General features: G+C 36.8%; 1 protein-coding gene across 5 annotated transcripts in view; it reads right to left on the bottom strand.

Annotated features, from left to right (window-relative positions):
- Positions 1 to 15,127, bottom strand: part of Gart (phosphoribosylglycinamide formyltransferase, phosphoribosylglycinamide synthetase, phosphoribosylaminoimidazole synthetase) — a 32,871-nt gene that overhangs the window by 14,748 nt on the left and 2,996 nt on the right. For 4 of the 5 annotated variants that reach the window (XM_013357783.4, XM_013357784.4, XM_040287003.2 and 1 more), the window contains exons 2-11: positions 13,497 to 13,647; positions 9,011 to 9,106; positions 8,008 to 8,182; positions 6,434 to 6,545; positions 5,305 to 5,373; positions 4,567 to 4,692; positions 2,395 to 2,482; positions 2,188 to 2,273; positions 1,822 to 1,990; positions 665 to 899 (exon numbers count right to left, since the gene is read on the bottom strand). In XM_013357783.4, the coding sequence (XP_013213237.1) occupies positions 665 to 899; positions 1,822 to 1,990; positions 2,188 to 2,273; positions 2,395 to 2,482; positions 4,567 to 4,692; positions 5,305 to 5,373; positions 6,434 to 6,545; positions 8,008 to 8,182; positions 9,011 to 9,106; positions 13,497 to 13,641 (1,301 nt within the window). In that variant the 5' untranslated portion in view covers positions 13,642 to 13,647. Of the gene's footprint in view, positions 1 to 664; positions 900 to 1,821; positions 1,991 to 2,187; positions 2,274 to 2,394; positions 2,483 to 4,566; positions 4,693 to 5,304; positions 5,374 to 6,433; positions 6,546 to 8,007; positions 8,183 to 9,010; positions 9,107 to 12,093; positions 12,224 to 13,496; positions 13,648 to 15,127 lie in introns of those variants that run through there. The other variant, XM_040287005.2, reaches the window with a different exon arrangement.

A 15,127-nucleotide genomic window follows, 5' to 3' on the forward strand; every position in this document is an offset into this window, starting at 1 on the left:
GGTTTAAAAAAAGACAGTAACTGGCATTGTGGCATCTCATTTTCATTTTTAACTTAAGCAATGCAGACTAGAGTCAAGACTGTAGTACTTTTGAAATAGGTCATTCCCATGGAATCTGTTTGTTTTGAAATAAAAAATAAATTTTTAGCATGGCATTATATCATTGATTCTAAAAATATTCCAGGGTTTGAATATTAAAAATTTGCTCTAATAGTATAGCTTGAATTAAGTTGCTAAAATTTTTTTGTTCTAAAATATATTACTCATAGATGAACTTAATGAACAATAGCAAATGTAATATTCTTAACTAAAACACTTGTTGTGCCGGGTGCAGTGGCATTCTCCTGTAATCCCAGCAGCTCAGGAGGCTGAGGCAGGAGGATCTCAAGTTTAAAGTCAGCCCCAGCAATTTAGAGAGGCCCTAGACAACTCTGCAAGACCCTGTCTCTATTGCTAAACTTTTCAGGTAAGGAACCAGTATGAAGTTTTTCCACTTAATTTGAACATTGCTGTAAACGGATATGATTCAAAAACATAGACCAAGAATAAAGAATAGCTCAGTCTCAGAGAAAAAATGATATAACAGTACAGGAGTAACAGAATGTTCTACAATCACTCAGTGTATTTCTGAAGTCGTACCATAACTACCTCATAAGATTTTTACCTGGGCTGCTGCTGAAGGAAAGCTATGGCGCGAAAGCCGATGTCTTTCCTGTAAATTGCTCCCTCAAACTTTATTGCAGCGAGTCCCTTCTTGGCTTCTTCAAGGGCAGATATGAGGTTTTCATGAATGGCTGTTACTGTAAGGACTCTTCCCCCGCTGGTCACCACTCTGCCATTTTTGTAGGTAGTGCCTGCATGGAACACTTCTAGTCCTAAAGCTGTAGTCTCAGAAAACCCTATAAGAGAACAGATTTGATGCAGGATTTCAAATTACCATATTTCACACTGTGGAGTGATTTACCATTTTCACAAGGTTTTTCTTTGGTACTGGGATCGAATAGTCGTGGTGGTGGTGGGGAAGAAGCCACATCCCCAGGCTGGATTTTTTTTTTTTTATAATATATATATTTTTAATATTTTTTAGTTGTTGATGGGCCTTTATTTTATTTATACATGGTGCTGAGATTCGAACCCAGGGCCTCACACATGCCAGGCAAGCACTCTACCACTGAGCCACGATCCCAGCCCCTCCCAGGCTGGATTTTTAAATTTTTATTTTGAGATAGGGTCTTACTAAGTTGCTGAGGCTGGTTTTGAACTTGTGATCCTCCTGCTTCAGCCTCCAGAGCCACTAGTATTACAGGCGTGCACCACTGTATTCAACTTCTTCTTCTTTGTTTAAATTTCTATCAGGCAATTTCTCCCCAAAACAGTCTGTGCCATTTACATTGATGACTAACCGTAAATTATGGGGTCAAACCACTCAAGGTTGTATGCCTCTGTAATCATTCAGAGACCATGTCTTAAATATATCTTGTTGATGTAGTTTACATTAATGGTCCTCTCACTTTCCTATGTCTCATTAACACCCTGACTTTGGGAGGGTGGAAGTGAAAGCTTACACTGGGAATACTGTGGAAATTTGGTTGGATTACGTATGTTTCCTTATTTGGGAAGACAAATAGATGGCAGTTCTTTAAATAGTCATTTTAGATAATTTATGACATATCCAACTAGCAATGTAGTGCGTTAAAAACTTTTGAAAGGTTTCTGATGGCTTCACACCCTTAGCAAGGGCAAGCATTTGCATGGCAGGGAGGTCCCTGATGGCACCAGTTAATTATCACATTGAAATTCAACCTCTTATTCCTTATTCACCTGTTACTTCCACACCCTTGGTGTAAGCTCCAGGATAACCTTTACTTGCCATGACGACAGTTATGGCAGTGTGGTTTTCTAGCCAAATGGGTAAAGATGTGCACAGCAGGCCATCTAAGGTGGACTGAATTACTTCATAAAGATCACTTTTAAGAAGTGGGAGGATTACCTGGAAAAACACAATTAACATGGCAAATGAGATAAATTTTAATTTTCTTTATAGACATTTTATTCATTGGGGTATTAGCAGAGCTTGTATGTGTTTCTCAAAGGTAATTATTTCAAGGCTAAAAAAATCCTGAGATTAGGACAACATACAACCTCACTAAAGAAATACTTTATTTAAGTTTAATGACTGTTACTTACTTGGCACTCTGGATCACCAAAACGGCAATTAAATTCCAAAACTTTTGGGCCATCCTTGGTCAGCATTATGCCAGCATAAAGAATCCCTTCATTAAAAAAGAAAATCCCTTTATTAAAAAAGAATCTGTAAGGAAGACATTATACTATCACTATAAAATAGAAAATAAACAGCTGCTCTATAAATGATGTCAATATCAAGAAGCTCACCTGTGTATGGAGTACCCTCTTGCTGCATGCCATCTACGGTCCTCTGAAGGATAGTATTTTTAATTTTTAGTAACAGATCCTTAGAAACCTGGGGAATATACAGAAATTTTTAACAATAAATGTTATGTTAAAAATTCAACTTGTGGGGGCTGGGGATGTGGCTCAAGCGGTAGCGCGCTCGCCTAGCATGCGTGCGGCCCGGGTTCGATCCTCAGCAGCACCACATACCAACAAAGATGTTGTGTCCGCCAAGAACTAAGAAAAAATAAATGTTAAAATTCTCTCTCTCTCTCTGTCCCCCTCTCTCTCTCACTCTCTCTTTAAAAAAAAAAAAAAAAAAATTCAACTTGTAAGCGGTATCACATACAACAATGAAGACTATTATTTTTTTACTACCTGAGACAGGTTGAACACATCCCCATCAAGTAGATTTTTAGACTTTTTTTTTTGTGGTGCTGGGAATTGAATCCAGGACCTCATGCATATGAGGCAAGCACTCTACCAATGAGCTATATCCTCAACCCCTATTTTAGACTTATTTTTGCAGAACAGGAGAGAAGAACTCGAAGAGTTAAAATATATCCCATATTCAAAGACATATACTGTCTACTTTCACTGCTTATATACACACATGCTCTTTTTAATAATTCTTCAATGTTTCAGCAAATACACACAAACTTTATTTTATTTTTTTAAAGAGAGAGTGAGAGAGAGAGGGGGACAGAGAGAGAGAGAGAGAGAGAATTTTAACATTTATTTAGTTTTTATTAGTTCTCGGCGGACACAACATCTTTGTTGGTATGTGGTGCTGCTGAGGATCGAACCTGGGCCGCACGCATGCTAGGCGAGCGCGCTACCACTTGAGCCACATCCCCAGCCCCACAAATTTTAATTTATGCTTTGAGTCTGATAAATTATCACAAGCAGAGGCTACATTATATGTTCCTTGCCAAATCAAACATCAGTGCTAACCACCATTTCTAAGTAAAGTAATTTGTTAAAGCACCTTTCATTTTTATTATTTTTTTGTGGTATTCCTAAAAACAGTCTGTGCCATTTTACATGATGACTAATATTTACGACCTAATAGTGCCTTACCACAGAGCTACATTCTTAGCCTTTTTTATTTTATTTTATTTTGAGATAGGGTCTCGCTAAGTTGCTGAAGCTGGTCTCAAATTTGTGATCCTATTGCAAGTCACTGGTATTACAGGCTTTTGCCATCATGCTTGGTTCAGTGTGTATACTTTTGAAGCTCTATAGCTTCAATAATGAAAAACGAAGTTGGGCATGGTGGCATATGCCTGTAATCCCCACTCCTCGAGAGACTGAGGCACTAGGCAGTAGTTCAGACCAGCCTGGGCAACTTACTGAGGCTCTGCTTCACAATAAGATACAAATGGTATGGGGACATAACTCAGTGGTAGAGAGCCACTGAGTTTAATCCCAGTATCACCAAAACAACCTACACACACGCATCCTGTGTATGTGCTGGGGCCTGGATATCCAGAGATGAAAAATCTTACACTATAATTAAAGGCTCTCATTGGTTAAAAATTGGGTGTAGAGAGGAGGGGAAAGAAGAATCTACTCACTACATTATAGATAAGTTAAAAAATCATTGGGCCGGGCATGGTGGTGCATGCCTGTAATCCCAGTGGCTTGGGAGGCCAAGGCATGAGGATCATGGGTTCAAAGCAAGCCTCAGCAAAAGCGAGGTGCTAAGCAATTCGGTGAGATCCTGTCTCTAAATAAAAAATACAAAATAGGGCTGGGGATGTAGCTAAGTTGTCGAGTGTTCCTGAATTCAATCCCTGGTGCAAAAAAATCAAATCAGCAATTTTTGTTCTTCAAAGGCTTTTAGAAGAGTTTAGTTTTAGAAACCAGAAAAGATATTTTTAATTTAATAAAAAGAAATAAGGTGAGGCATGGTGTCATGTGCATGCAATTCAAGCTCTTGGGAAGCTAAGGCAGGAGGATCTTAAGTTGGAGGCCAACCTGGAAACATGGTCTCAAAACAAAACAAGACAACAAGAAAATAATCAAATTGCTGATTAGTATCAGAGTTTACAAAAACATATGAAAGAAAGAAGTCAAAGCAGAACAGCATCATCTAAAAGCTCTCTGAAAAGCCCAAATAATTACTGTTGAACTTGAGTCCCTGGGAAGTACCTGAGGTGCGGGACAATAGGCTCCCATTCCCCCTGTGTTGGGGCCTTGATCTCCCTCCAGTAATCGTTTATGGTCCTGTGCTGGAGGCATGGGGGCCACTGTCTTCCCATCAGTGAAACACAGACACTACGGAGAAAAAAAAAAATAGTCCACTTAAGTAAATGCCAAAAAAGGTAAAAAAAAAAAAAAAAACAAAACAAAAACAAAACTAAGAAGGTGAGTTATGTACCTCAACTCTTGTTTGCATAAAATTATTTCTGAAGAAAAATTAATGCATAATAATTCCAAACTATAGAAAATCTCATATAGTCAGCTTCTAGAAGATATGTAATTTTTTAGATACATCAGGGGAAAAAAAAGCTACTCTCCAAGTAAAATATCTTAACCCTTTTCCCTTGAAATTTGCAAGCATTAAAGCTCTACTTAAGGGAACACATTTCACTATTTACTGTATAATAAAATGTATGTAAAAGAAAAAAGCATGAATGTTTGAATAAATCCAGAACTTCAATAATGTGAAATATAAATCCAAGGGCCACCACTGAGACACTGGAGATGATTTTAAAAAGATAAATTATTTTTTCATTTGTATCCCGAATACTAAACATACACAAATTCCTTTTTATCTGAACAAGTTATAGTATGCAACAACCAGATTAATCAAGTCTTTCTTGGGTAAAATGATCAGATAACATCTTTTTATATGCTATAAATCCCAAAAAAGATGAATATACATACAGACACCTCTTCTCCTTCAAGAAGTTCTTCAACAACAATTGTTTCTCCAGCTGCTCCAAAAGCTTTATCCTAAATTATAGGTTAAACAAAAAACCAAAATAAAAACAAACAAACAAAAAACAACTTGGTAAATTATAAGCTTTTAGTATTTACTTGATTTTTGTCATCGCACCATTTGTATTACAAATCATACTATGTATTATATCAATATGTGATTTTTCCTTTTCCTTTCTGAAAGACTCAAAAGAATGTTTGAGTGTTTCCTATTTTTAACGTGACAAAGATGTGGAATGCACATTGCTACAGATGAACTGCACAACAAACACATTACCAATACTTACCTGAGGATTTGGTTTTCCATTTGGAATAGAGGAAAAGCAGTTGTTTTCATTATCACCATTTAATCTTCATCTTAATTATAACTGTATATGTTTGCCTATATACTATATTCTAAATGCCTACAAAAGCTTTCTCTAAGGGGGTAAAATCAAAACAACCCAGATGGATCATGAAAGAAAAAAGTATATTCATTGCTCCATTTCTCTTAGAATTGGGACACGCGGGACAAAGACGATAGTCCTCATGGATGATTTGAGAGATATATGTTCTATAGCCTGAGGATTTTCTACCTTTCAGTAGCAGAAAACAAAGGATGTTAGAACTTACTTCAACAGAATGAGTTATGGTTTAATTATTAGTGTGGATCTGTAAGAACTATTCTATAAAAATGAATTATAATACATAGTATGATAAAAAATAACTTTACTGTGTTTTTCTTCTCTTTGTTTGTGGATGTGTGAGGTGTATTGGAAATTGAATCCAGGGCCTTGCTCATGGTAGGTATCCACTATCACTGAGCCACGTTCCCAGAGTTTCCTTATTTTGAGGTATATATTGTAATCTTTTTTTTTTCAACTTTAAAAAAAAATATTTTTGCTGTAGATGGACACAATACCTTTATTTTATTTACTATTTATTTTTATGCGGGGCTTAGGATTAAACCCAGTGCCTCACACATGCTAGGCAAGGGTTCTATCACTGAGGCACGATCATAGCCCCAACATTTTATAACTTAAGAGTATTTATCTGGTATGAATAGAAAAGGAAACTTTCAGAAGAATCAATTTACCTGCATGATCTCCTGTACAGCTTTGCAGGCTTCCTCTTTGCTCTTTGCAACAATCACTCCTTTCCCAGCTGCAAGACCACTGGCCTTCACAACCAAAGCAGGGAAGTCCGCACTATAAAGCAGAGCAATCTTCAATATCCCAGAAATGCTTATAACTCAACATTTAAAAATGTTTTAGGATTCTATAATAATATACTGTAGCAACAACTGAAAAGCACAAAAAAAATCACTTATCATTCTAAAGTTATCTTGACATACTTCCTGCCAGGACTTTTTTCATAAGCATTCCTTTATAGCTGTGATCATAGACTATATCTATCTATCTATTCTTTTTTTCACTTACAATGAGATCACACAGGCAAAATCTCTGGAGGAATAAGCAGATGCATAGAGTAGACATGAAATGATCTTTAAGACAGAAAGTAGTGAATCTCATTTAAGTAAAAGATGTGGCTGTATAAACCAACAAAATCATGGACACAGAAAATTTTTGGAAGCCAAGACAAGTAATCATAGAATGGGACTGGGTCTGGAAGAAGGCTTACCCAAAGTAAGTAACAAAATTGTTACTTACTCAAGGCATCTGCCTCCATTTTAGATTTCACTCGGTATTAGACCTGATTTATCTAACTACACTGACTACCTAACTTTAAATCTGGCTTCACTACTAGGAAATATTAATATTCAGTGTCTAAGAAACCCTGTAAGATGAAGAATGAATAAAGAATGAACTTGACCCAAATCAAAGGAAAACATATTGGGTAGTAGAGAATGTCAACAAAAAGAGGGCAAAGATTTGTCTAATGACATTCACTCATTTTCAATGTTTTCTTTTTCTTCTTCTTTTTTTAATATTTATTTTTTAGGTGTAGATGGACACAACACAATGCCTTTATTTTTATGTGGTGCTGAGGATCCAATCCTGGTCCCGCCCATGCTAGGCGAGCACTCTACCGCTGAGCCACAATCCCAACTCAATCAATGTTTTCCATATATAAGAGAAGAAAGAATGTTTAATTTTAAGATTAGGATGGAGCAGTGGTGGCAGACGACCAAGTGATGATTCTTCACTCTGGTTAATTATTTATGACAAAAATCAAGAACATTTATGTTATAAGATACCTCTGGGCTTTTCAGTTTGGTTGTGAAAAGAGTGCATGACTTAACAAAACTAAGCATATTTTCCCTCCCAGGAACTACTCAGTAATAATTATTAAAATTTCATCTTTCTATAATGTCACAGATTTTATAATCTTATTTTGGTGTTGGAAAAATTTGGTATTGGAAAAAGGTAACTTACCTAACATTTATTGAAAATATGTTCCTTCCTTCCTTCCTCCCCACGCCCCCTTCCTTCTTTGTGGTGTCAGGGATTGAACCCAAGGATTTGCACATGGTAGGCAAGTGTTATACCACTGAGCTACCTCCTCAGCTACAAATAATTTCTTTTATAATTAATTTATTATAAACTCATGATAGCCTAAAAACCAACCATTGTATTTCAACATAAAAGTGATTTTATATGTAAATATCCTAATTCAACAACTCCCCTTCATAGGCAGCCTTCTACTTACCTCATAATGAAGCTACAGGCCTCTTCAGGTTTGGTGAAAGCTCTCCATTGTGCAGTTGGGATTCTGTGTCGGTCCATAAACTCTTTGGCAAATCTTTTGCTGGACTCTAACTGAGCTGCTTCTGCTGTGGGGCCAAAACATCGCACTCCTGCAGAGGTCAGGTCCCCAACAATTCCTATCAAAGCAGACAGTCATTAGGGGACCAAAGATCTCTCTTTAGAACTTTTAGACTGAATACGAATTAGGATTAGACCAAATAACTTTATACAAGGCAGGTAGATAACTGGTGGCAGAGGATAACTAAGTTTTTCATATTGTCTACTACTTATAAACAATAGGCCACTAAGAGGTGATTCAAATCCAGCAGAAAAACCAGGCATGTTAGCATGCGCCTATAGTCCCAGTCACTGGGAAGGCTGGGGTAGGAGGATCACGTAAGCCCATAAGTTTGAAACTGACCTGGTCAACACTTTAAGAAAAAAAGAAAAAGGAAAAAAAAAAAAAAAAAAAAAAGAGTAGGGCACAGTGGTGCATACCTGTAATCCTAGCACCCCAGCAACTCAGGAGGCTAAGGCATGAGGAAAGCAAGTTTGAAGCCAGCCTCAGGAGCTTAGCGAGTCCCTAGGCAACTTAATGAGATCCTGTCTCAAAATAAAAAATACGTAGGGCTAGGGATGTGGCTCAGTGGTATAGTACCTTTGAGTTCAATCCCCAGAACTGAAAAACAAAAACAAAACAGCAAAATCTGTTGTATTTGAATATATGGATTATTAAATAGACACCAGAATAGATCAAAGATATATAAAATGTTTCTCATGATTACAAATTGGATCCCTACCTCATTATTGACATTTGGGAAAAGAAAAATCTAGAATCCATAAATTTCAAGACCAAAGTTCTTTTTCTACTATTAAAAGTCCTCATCTGTAACAGATACAACATCTCACCTCTAGAGGTCAGATTCTGGTTATTTGCCTTTTTAATAAATACAAATGAAACTTACCAGCAGCCAGAGGTGCCTCTGGTCCAACTACTACAAATTCAATTTTCTCATCTTTGCAGAATTGAGCAAGGGCAGTATGATCAGTGATCGAGATGTCTATGAAAAGAAAACACAAACACACATTTATGAAAACACTTTTTCAGTTAACTAAGTCCTGTACTTAGTAAGCTACTTTTAACTAAACATTAAGTATTATATTTCAGGCTATTAAGTGTGGGATTGAACTGAGGGCACTCAACAACTGAGCCACATCTCAGTCCTATTTTGTATTTTATTTAGAGACAGGGTCTCACCGAGTTGCTTAGCGCCTTGCCTCACTGTTGCTGAGACTGGCTTTGAACTCGCGATTCTTCTGTTTCAGCCTCCCTAGCTGCTAGGATTATAGGCCTCTGTCCCCCTTTTTCAAATATTTATTTTTTTAGTTGAGTTGGACATAATATACTTATTTTATTTATTTATCTTTATGTGGTACTGAGGATTGAATCCAGGGCCTCGAACATGCTAGGCGAGCACTCCACCTCTGAGCCACAACCCCAGTTCCAGCTCCAGCCCTTTTTGACACAGGTCTCACAGAATTGTTTAGGGCCTTGCTAAGTTGCTGAGGCTAGCTTTGAACTCATGATCTTTCTGCCTCAGCTTCTAGAGCCAGTGGGATGGGATTATAGGTGTGCGCCACCTTGCTCATCTCTTGGTTTTCTTTTATTGGTACAAATGACAGGTTCACCAAGAGAAATTCTATTTTTAGTGCATTTTGCAAGTAACATAGCTCAGTTGTCTGTTATCATTGGTATGGTGAAAATACTAATAAGCTTCCCACAAAGCTGTAAATCATGGTTATGTCACCAGTGTTGAATGTATAGTAAACAAACAACCAATCACAGAATGTACTCAGAAACTGGTCCTTAATGTCATTCATTCAAGAGTTACTGAGAACTCACTAAGTGTTAGGTATTGCTATAGGCCCTGGCAGTATGATCAATGCCATCTTAAGTCCTTAGACTTAGGATGCTTTATAACTCACTGTGGAGTTCTACACAATACACACATACACAAACATGTACAAATTAAACAAATTTGATATGAGGTGAATTGTATGGCTGGTTGAGTCAGGAAGGGTCTCAGCAGAGCTGTTTAAAGAACTTCATGAGGATTGATGATTATAAGACTCTCTTCTGCAAGTTCAGAGGTCAGGTTCTCAATCTACAGAAACTACCTGAGTGTAGGAAGGATAGAATACACTGCACCTTGGGTTAGTATCCCCACATACAAGTAAATAAAGCAGGGTCAACCAAATCAATACAGGAGTGGTAGCAAGAGAACCCATCTAACCTCAGTTACTGCAAATAGCAGCAGTCTTATGACAACTTGGGAGATTTTGATGGGCTTGTCTCTATGAACTCAATTGCATATAGATAAAATATGCTGCTTCAATAAACAGAGTAAGATCCCAGAAAAGGAAATATTTTACTTTTTGCCTTCTGAAAATTGTTAAAAAAGCTGAGCATAGTAGTGAATCCCTATAACCGTAGTGATCTGGGAGGCTAAGACAGGAGAATTTTGAGTTCAAGGACAGTATCAGGAATTTAGGAGATCCTGTCTCAAAAATAAAAAGGGCTGGGGAGATTGCTCAGTGGTTAAGCATCCTTGGGTTCAATTCCCAGGTCAAAAAAACAAAACAAAACAAACAAACAAACACCATTGTTGGTATTAATTACATGCAAGTAACTTCTTAGTTTGTGGCTTGTTGTGTCTATATTCTTCTGGACATAAATATCATGTGTCACATAGAATGCACATAATGCAAACTAAGACAGATAAATTCTTTGTTCTCCTAGAGTTTACATCTTACGGATTATATTCTAGTGGGGGCAGGGGAAAGGAAGATAGAGATTGATAACAGAAATAAATACAGTAGAAGATGGGGATATAACTCTGTTTTAGAGTGCTTGCCTTGCATGCACAAGGCCCTGGGTTCAATCACAGCACCACCAAAAAAAAAAAAAAAAAAAAAAAAAAAAAAAAAAAACCTGTAAAAATAAACAAACAAACAGACAAACAAACACAATGGTTCATAACAGAAAACAGGACACACAGTGAACAAATGCTTTACTTAGAAACTTTAAGACCCTTTGAAGGGGTAACATTGAAGTTGACCCAAAGTGATTAGAAGCCTATCATGTTAGTGGAGGAAATAAATTTCTTTTTCTTCTTCTTCTTCTTTTTTTTTTAATAATTTCTTTTTTAAGAGAGAGAGAGAGAATTTTTTAATATTTATTTTTTAGTTATCGGCGGATATAACATCTTTGTTTGTATGTGGTGCTGAGGATCAAACCCGGGCTGCACACATGCCAGGCGAGCGCGCTACCACTTGAGGCACATCCCCAGCCCCAAGGAAATAAATTTCAAGGCAGTTAGCTGTGTTTGAAAAACTGGCAGGACAGCATTGATGCAGTAAAAGACCAGGCTGGAACTGCAGGTGGAAACCAGATTGCAGAAAGGTTTTGTAAGGCAAGATGAGGAATCTTGAGTCATATTCTAAGTACTATGAATAATTTAATACAGCATATGAGCTGATCATTTTTTAAGTTAGAACTGTTAAGACTGACCTTTGATAGTACTGTTCAACCTCTTATTTCCAAAAATACACATCAAAATGCCTTTAAATTACTTAGGAATTAGACTAGAAATCTTGCAACTTCTAGAAGAAAACAGGGGGTCAACACTTCATCATAAAGGTGCTGGTACCGACTTCCTTAACAAGACCACCAAAGCACAAGAAATATAACCAAGAATCAATAAGTGGGATGCCATCAAACTAAAAAGCTTCTGCAGAGCAAAGGAAATGATCAAGAGCATGGAGAGCGAGCCTACAGAATGAAAAAAATCTTGGCCAGCCACTACTCCAATATGAGATTAATACCCAGAATGTATAAAAACTCAAAAAAAACAAAAACAAAAACAAAAACAAAAAAACCCACAAAAAACCAAATAACCTAATCAATAAATGGGCAAAACAACTGAATAGAAACTTCTCAAAAGAAGAAACACAAATGGCCAAAAATGTCAGGCATGGTGGTACATGCCTGTAATCCCAGCTGCTTGGGAGACTGCACAGGAGGATTGCAAGTTCAAAGCCTGCCTCAGCAATTTAGTGAGAACCTGTCTCAAAATAAAAAATAAAAAGGGCTGGGGATGTGGCTCAGTGGATCATCCCTGGAACAGAAAAGCAGAAAATATATGAAAAAATGTTCAACATCTCTAGCAATCAGATAAATGCAAATCAAAACTATACTAAGATTTCATCTTACTCCAGCCAGAATGGCAATGATCAAGAATACAAACAATACTACATGCTGTACATTGTTGGTAGGACTACAATCACTTTGGAAAACAGTATGGAGATTACTCAAAAGACTAGAGATAGAACCATTAGAGGACCCAGCTATCCCACGTCCTGGTATTTCCCCCATAGTTCTAAAACAGGCATATTATTGCAATACACCACCTCAATGTATATAGCAGTACAATTCATGGTAGCTAAATTATGGAATCAAGATGCCTGTCAATAGATGAATGGATTAACAAAATGTATACATATATACAATAGAGTTCTATTCAGCCATAAAGAAGAATTGAAATTATGGTATTTTTTCAGTAAATGGATGGAAATGGAGAAAATCATGCTAAATGAAATAAGCCAAACTCAGAAACTCAAAGGCCAAAAGTTTTCTCTCATCCATGGAAGCTGGAGTAAAAGGAACAGGGAAAGGAAGAACAGGATAACACAAAGGGAAGATCAGTAATGTAGAAGGAGATCGAGTAGCAGAGTGGAGGGATAGGAAAGGAGAGGCAATTGCAGAGTGAATTCTTAAAAAGAAAAAAATATCACATCAAGTGCATATGTAAATATATCACAGGGAATTTCATCTTTATGCATAAATAAAAAGGAATCAATCAACTACACAAAAATAAATAGGTGAAAGGAAGTCTAGTAGAGTAGAGGAGGAAGAACGGGGAGGGAGGGAGGACAGGAAGGAAAACGGGGAGGGGATCATGAACTAAAACTGAATCTCATGCATGTATGAGTTTGCATGGAGGAGCCCAACTACTATGTATAACTATAAAGCTCTTAAAAAAAAAAGACTTTAAATTATATTTGGCATTTGCTACCTTTTCAATGGATGTATTTCTTAAGATTTAAAATAATTTAAGATAATGAAATGCCATATTCTTTTTTTATTAGATCTTTTGGGAAAATACCAAGGAGTGGGAGAGCTGGGTCATGAAATGCCATATTCTGAACAAAAGGCTACCTTACATTTATAATATATGTCAGATATTCAAATTACCACATAAATTTTAAAGTTAAGAAAAGCATTCAAACTTGAATAGCAATCTACCATTAGTATTATAAAGGACAGAGGTGGTTGACAATTTATCATTAACAGATAGTAATTATTATTTCTCATTTTTGAAACACAATTACCAGTATTTGAAATCTTTTCAGAGCAGGCAGTGCCTGCATTTCCTGGGGCAATAAGCACTTGTTTGACATGATGAGACTGTGCAAGCTTCCAGGCCAGCGCATGTTCCCTTCCGCCACTGCCAATGACAAGTACTCGGGCTGCCATCGCTGTCTGTAAAGCAGGAATTCAAAGGAAAATGAACGTCTGAAGCAAGAAAATCATAGTTACATATGATTTTATGCATTTTAGAATGCATATGCTTTACATACCACAAATATTATTTAATCGTTATCTAAATGAGTCAAGTAAATAATTTGTATTCAAATGATATTTTCACCTACTGATTCATTTTTTAAAAAAATTTTCATTAATAACTTGAGAAAAATGACTATAATCATAGGGTAAGGGGGGATTCTAAAAATAAGGAAGACCGGCTTAGAGACCTAGATTAAGTCATGGTGATGTGGCTTCTGTTATGGTTTAGGTGTTCCCCAAGGTTTCAAGTATTGAAATTTAATCCCCATTGTGAGCTATTAGCAAAGTGGAAATGTAATCCAACTATGGTTACAGGTGGAGTTTTTGGAAGGTGATTAAGTTTAGAAAAGATCATTGGGGTGGAGACCCCACCCTAACGACCTTTTCTAAACCTAGGTGGTTTTATAAGAGGGCCAGACTGGAGATACACACATATATTTATGTGTACCAGTTTGGCTATTGCCACATGATGCTCTGTGCCACTTAAGGACTTTACCAACAAGAAGCTGATCATCAGATGTGGCCCTTTGACCTTGCACCTCCAGAACTGTGAGCTAATGAAACTCTTTTCTTCAAAACTTATTCAGTCTGTAATATTATATTATATGCAACAGAAAATAGTAATATAATTCCTTATCTGAGAAACAATATCCTACAATCTCTCTTCTCTAGCTTCATTTTAGGAAGATTTAATAATCATCAAAGCCTTAATAAGAAAAAATGATTGTTTGATTGATTTTAAGAGACTGGAGTCTTACTATGTTGCCTAGGCAGCCCCGTACTTTTAGGCTCAAGTGATCCTCCTGCACCAGCCTTCCAAGTAACTGGGACTACAGGCATACAAGCTGACACTTAAATTTAGACCCCAAATTTAAAATCTGTTTCTAAACGTTGAGACTGTATAGACAACTTTATGATAAAGTTATCACAAATTGAAAGAAATATTAAAGACTGGGGTCAGCAAATTTCATCTGTAAAGGACCAGACAGTAAATATTTGAGGGGTATGTGCTGTGTCCAAACTACCAACTGTGTATGGTGACATGAGAGGAGATATAGACAATACACTGAAAGGTGAACATGCCAATATTCAGAAAAACTTAATTTTATAAACCAGGCAGCAGGACAAAGGTATTATTTGCCTACCAGGGCTTAAGGCAGTAGGAAGCCACCTGAAAGTTTGTAACAAAATAAAGAAAACAATAAAATTTTTATGTACAAATAGAATTTTATCACATGTGATAAAAACATTATCCACCATCCACAAACCATTCTTATTTGGTGGGCTGAAAAATAGCCAGCAGAAAAACAGATACAGTTAGGTGCAGTGGATCACTAAGTTCTAGGCAGCCTTACCAAGTTAGGCCCTAAGCAACATAGGTAAACCAGGTCAAAAA

This window comes from Ictidomys tridecemlineatus, chromosome 3 (genome assembly GCF_052094955.1).
Source record: "Ictidomys tridecemlineatus isolate mIctTri1 chromosome 3, mIctTri1.hap1, whole genome shotgun sequence".
Lineage (NCBI taxonomy): Eukaryota > Metazoa > Chordata > Mammalia > Rodentia > Sciuridae > Ictidomys > Ictidomys tridecemlineatus.